The 5,874-nt window shown below is 30.5% G+C and overlaps 1 protein-coding gene across 4 annotated transcripts in view; it reads right to left on the reverse strand.

The window, feature by feature from the left end:
* Positions 1-5,874, reverse strand: part of LOC106472843 (UDP-glucose 6-dehydrogenase-like) — a 56,521-nt gene that overhangs the window by 40,861 nt on the left and 9,786 nt on the right. For all 4 annotated transcript variants that reach the window (XR_002613543.1, XM_013933510.2, XM_022401388.1 and 1 more), the window contains 2 exons: positions 4,961-5,098; positions 1,909-2,073 (listed from right to left, as the gene is read on the reverse strand). Coding sequence is in view for 3 of the 4 variants with exons in the window: in XM_013933510.2 (XP_013788964.1) it covers positions 1,909-2,073; positions 4,961-5,098 (303 nt within the window). In the remaining variant the exon portion in view is untranslated. The remainder of the gene's footprint in view (positions 1-1,908; positions 2,074-4,960; positions 5,099-5,874) is intronic.

The raw sequence follows: 5,874 nt of genomic DNA on the forward strand, positions 1-5,874 counted from the left end.
TATCCAACATGCAAAGTAATTTTGATTTTAAAATTAAAATATTTTTATGCATCCGAACATTTTCAAATTTTACATGCAAAATCTTTATAACCTCCAGATAATTATAAAATTAAAAAAAACAACTAAATTTTATCTGTTATTTTTACTGCAGTATCTCTGTACATGTTGATTTGATTGACTTCATAACCTCCATAAAAAAATTTGAAAATAAATATAAATTATGCTTTTTTCGTTTTACAAATTATAACACAAATGTTTAGTCTAAATAGCTTAAATTTCATAACATTTATATATATATATATATTATTTTTATTATATTGACCTTTCAGCCATGTCTGGCTAACATTATAGAAGTTGCAATGATGTGCTGCACATGAACTCATGTTACTGTATTCAAGGCTATAAAACTGGCCTTTACAAAGTAACCTGTCTTGGCAGTGTTCCAGTGGACCAGTATTTTGTAAAATACAGTCATATTTCACTTATAATAGATTATATATGTATATACATTATTACTATTTACAAACAAGTTCTTAAATTTCAGTTATTTTTCTTAAAACATAGAACAGTAAATAAAGAAGTATAGAAACAATTATCTCTTCTGGTTACAACCTTTGTACTTGTTTGCTGCTTGCCATAGGTTTCTAAGCCTTATCAAATTTTGCATGTGGAGGATGTAAAAAAAATGATTTATTTTAGGTTTTATATATACATTTTGAAATAGCCAAATATCATAAATTACTATATAATAACATAGAAGTCCACTATAATTTATCAAGCCTAGTAACTAAACTGTGTTTGGGTCTAAAAAAACCCCACCCATCTTTTTCCATTTTTGAAAACACTTGCTTATGTACACCAACTTCTGTCTACAACATGTGAATAACCAATCAAAAGTTCAGAATGTTCCCCACATGGTTCTCTGAGCCTTTGCAAAGTATTTATGTGGGAAACCATTTCATTTCACAGCTGATTTCAAACGATAAAATAAGTTTTTAGTGAGCTTGAAATTTCATACCACTGTGTTTGATTCAGTAAATGTAGCGATATCTTAGCAAATAGAAGAGATAGAAGGTTCTTCTTTTAGATTCTAGCTTCTAGTTAATATAGGTAATTTCAGTTCCTATTTCATAAGAAACTAAAGACTTTGTATATGGATATCACACACATCTAATTTGAACCAATTCTACATTCAACACCACACAACACACAAAAATCGACATTTAGGATTTATTTTTAATATTTACCTTTAAATTAAGAAACTAATATTGACATACATTCATAGAATAGTTGTTCAATAAAATTTGAATGTCTGTTTGTTTGTTTGTTATGAATTTCGCACAAAGCTACACGAGGGCTATCTGCACTAGCCGTCCCTAATTTAGCAGTGTAAGACTAGAGGGAAGGCAGCTAGTCATCACCACCCACCGCCAACTCCAGTGGGAACACCAATCTTAATTATATTTGGTTTATTATCTGACTATCTTGAAACAAAATTGTTAAAGAAGGATATATCAAAAATATAAAACATAAAAATAATATTCTAATTAGTTACAAAAGATTATTGAAAATCACAATGAAAGTGTTCTATAAAAAGATGTTCACCTTCTGAACTATGGACAGCTGGAGAATGAAACTGGTGTATTATACCAATATATATATATATATATATATGTATACAAATATATCAAACTGTAATCACAGTTTATAAATGTATAAGGTGGGGCATACTGTCATGGTAACCTAATGTAGAAAACAGAAGTGGTTAAACTCAATGTATTCATTCCGTTTTGAAATGTGTCCACAGATATGGTTTAGTATACATTCTAACAGGTTACTGTTAAAGCTATTGATAGTAAGCACGAATAAGTATACTGTATTAATAGACATCTACTGAGCATTACACACTTGAAAGCTGACATTTGGCCGCATGTTAGCTCTGAGAATTTTGTTGATACTTTCTGCTGCCTTCACGGGTACTGTGCTTTTCTCTACAACAATTTTTTTTCCAACTGCTACCTCGGCAATCCTACGAGCTGCTGCTTCAACGTAGCGAAGGTCAGCAGCACGTCCCTGGAAGATTAATAAAACTAAAACTTTATACTCACCTACAGTACAGGATAGTAAATACACAAACAATACAACTTACATAAATATAAAGTAAGAATTCCACTGAATAAGTCAATGAAATGTAATAAATAGCTTCATAAAGAATATGTTTTAACATATAATTAACAAAACATTGACCTGTACTAATAAGGTATCACTATGTTTTACTCGATTACAGTTAAACATTGTTTAGATGATTCCAGTTACAATAATACACTAATACGTCACAATTTACAAGCAGTTCTCACATATAAAGTTAAATTTCTCAATGATTAAATGATGATGAGGAATGTTTTTGTTTGGAGTTAAACTGATGATGATAAAGAAGAGATCCTGGATATCTGTATGGCAAAGGTTTTAATACTCTGACTGATTAGGTCAGTTTCTCTATATACAAGGTCAACATTACTTTCTGATTTGTTTGAGTGTTCAGAAACATTCAAGGCTCCTTTGAGGTGTTTCTCTTAGCCTGTAGCTCATATCTTTCTACACTTATCTTTCAACTTAAAAATCATTACAATAAATGTAATTAATTTAATAAATGGCTCCCCTGTTTAGCTTTTTGTTACAATAATTGTTCTGAATAATAATATTGATTTTTAAAGCAGTTTTTTTTAGTTAAAAATACGAATTTTGATTTTCTATTTAATTAGGAGCTATTTTCATAGATTGATGAGGTTTTCACTCAAATGTTCACTGAAAGGAACTGTGTGAATACTGTTTAATTTTGGTTATTTCGACTTGGACATATTATTTTCTGTTGTTTCACTGAGTCTTTTGTTAATACTAGTTTGTTATTTTGAGTGAATACCTAGATACTGCCTCCAGTTCATAAAGTTGTAGATATGGTTTAGTAATCTTTTGTGTGTTTTTTTAATTGCACAAAATGGTTATGAAAAAACAACTTTCAGAATACAATGGCCAATAAACTTTCCACCCATACAGAGAATATCAATCTGGCAATAAACTGTTAAACTCCGAGTAGAACTTTGTGATGAGTTATTAGATATGTTGATTCTTTATTTTGGTTCTTGAATAATTATCTGAATAACCTGTCTGTATGACCCCACCCCTAAGAATCTGAATATACAAGTTTTGCACAGGAAAACTCCCCATTTTTGTTTCTGGATCTATTTTTTTTCAGGGATTAAAGAGAAATGTTCTCATTAGTATTTTCAGAATTACTATACGGTGAGATGATTCAAGTTCGATGATTATTTAAACAGTAATAAAAAGATGAATATGTTGACATAATAAGCCACGATTTTTAAAATGTTTTATGTACTTTTAGCAAGTCATAAATTTGTAGGGATCTACCTTTTAACACCTTAACCATATTTCTTCTTTCATAAACTTTAGTTCATTTGTTTTCAATAGGTACTCAAGCTTTCTTCTTTTTTAAATATATCTTTTTTGCTGTTTAAACTTTCATTTATTAATATTAAATGTTTTTTTATTGAATAAAACAACATTTTCTCCTTTATCCCCTTTTGTTGGAATTTGGTCAATATTTTTGTTTTACTTTAATATGTTTATTCAAAATCCTTTTGGATCTTGTAGAGAAGTCTTTTAAGAACACCTTAGCAGTTCCTGTTTGTGTTTAATTGGAAAATTCTTTTGTATGGGCTTCAAATTTTGACCTTTTACATTCTCAAAATGCCATTTACTTTAATATGGAGTTAAAAATTAACTTGAAACTGAGACGAAAATTTACAATATATAAAACACAAAAATCTCTGTCTGTATGTTTGTCTGTTATCTAACTACTCCTAGGTCGCTGGGCTAATCTCAACCAAACTTTGTGGGATGATAGCTTGGAACAAGGGTCATGTTCACAACTCCTTCCATCTCCATTATTGCTTTTACTGAGCATTTATTATCTTTGAAGTAAAATAACATCATAGATGGTGCCACGTCCTTAGACCAAAAAAAAAAACTTTAGTAAATTTTCTATAACACAAGATACACATATTTTATATATACCTCTGACAGTACACTAGCGCTCTATATGGTGGAATGCAATGAAAAAAATGGCCACCACTATTGCAATAATACATAAACTCAGCTCAAGTTTCTACTCCAGCCACTATAAGGTTGATATGAAGAGTCATTTCTTGAGTTATACCAACTTCCTACTTTGACCTGTGACCTTTCAACTTTGGCCCATAAGACACTTCTGCAGCCAATGACCATCTATTAATTAACCATATGAAACACTGTGGAAGGACATTAAGAGGTGGGTGTTGAAAGCAGGTAAAAGAAAGCACCCCTATCACCACTACTTTTTCCTTCAAAGTCAGCCCAACCATCACTCAGTGTATACCACATTTTAAGTACATTGAGTTCTTAAAGCTTATACAAAACTTTTGGTGAGGTAATAATGAACACTGTAATAATACGTTGTTATAAATAAATTGTGTGAAAGTTAGGGTTTTTGTGTTATTTATCATAACATCTTCCCTATTACAACACTTTCCCATTGTATAGCTGCCCACATCTGCCAAGTTTAGTCCCACTAGCTCGTCAATGGGAGTATGAACACATTTTCATATGTGGCACCCCTAGGAATCCCGAAGGGTAGGGCCATGAACATAACACCTGATTCAGGTTCAGCAACTCTTAGACCCCTAGTCCAATACTGCAGAAGGGGGTTCATGGACAAAGAAACAAACAATGTGTATAAATATAGGATAAAATATGCCCATATTTCATAAAAACAACATGTTGCATATAAAAAGGTCACTCATAAGATGTATAGTTTCTCAATAATATATTGTTTTAGCCAAGAGGAGTTGTGAAATGTATAGTTTTATACTTCTTCCAATATCACAAAATTTTACAAAGAACTTGCCTTTCCAAACCCATAAGTTTTAGTGGGTGTGTTGACAGAAATGAAAATCAAGTCGGCTTCTTTAATAGCACTATCAACATCTGTTGAGAAGAACAGGTTTCTTCCACGACTCTTCTTCACAGCTTCATCTAAACCAGGCTGGTGAAAAGAAAAAATTATATTAACTTCTGTCCATAGTAAGCCATATGCACAGATCAAAATTAAAAATTAACAGGGTAATGAGTATAGCTAATTAAATATAATGTTCCTACTTATAAAGATTAAAATGAATTATTTCATTAATTGGGTGCTTTAACTGTTAGTGATATTTTCAGTCACAATCCCAATATCATCATCAAGAGGATGCTATTATTGGCAAATGTTTCATTATTACAAATTACTGGTTAGACAGTCACTAGAAAAGTTATACATTGAAATGAGTGTTACTAATTATAATTGAATAGTATATTTAAGTATAGCTTTTAATTATATATATTTTATATTTGCATGCTTAATAACAAAAATGTTATTAAACACACACCTACTTTGCCATACTGATAACTTCATCACAGTACATACCTTTCTGAAATCTTAACTTTACATGCAATTGTACAAATGTTTACTGAATTTAGTATTACTTTCTGTAAAACTTACTGCGTCTTTAGAACTGAGTCTCAAACTTCGTTTTGCACATCACAAAATTTTAAATAAACTGAATTCAATTCCATTCCATCAATGATTGTAATGCTTTAAACTGTGAAATGGAACTTGTTTGCCTTGAATAACACCATTACCAGAAGTTCATTTAGAAAGAAAAAGTTTATAACAATTATGTTTTTTTTTCAGTCACCAGGTATTTAAACAAGTAATAGGAGTTCAATGGGAGCTAACTATTCTACTTGTATTGTAAATTTATATCTTTATTTTTATGAGAA

The sequence above is a fragment of the Limulus polyphemus genome, unplaced genomic scaffold, assembly GCF_000517525.1.
Source record: "Limulus polyphemus unplaced genomic scaffold, Limulus_polyphemus-2.1.2 Scaffold5660, whole genome shotgun sequence".
Taxonomy (NCBI): domain Eukaryota; kingdom Metazoa; phylum Arthropoda; class Merostomata; order Xiphosura; family Limulidae; genus Limulus; species Limulus polyphemus.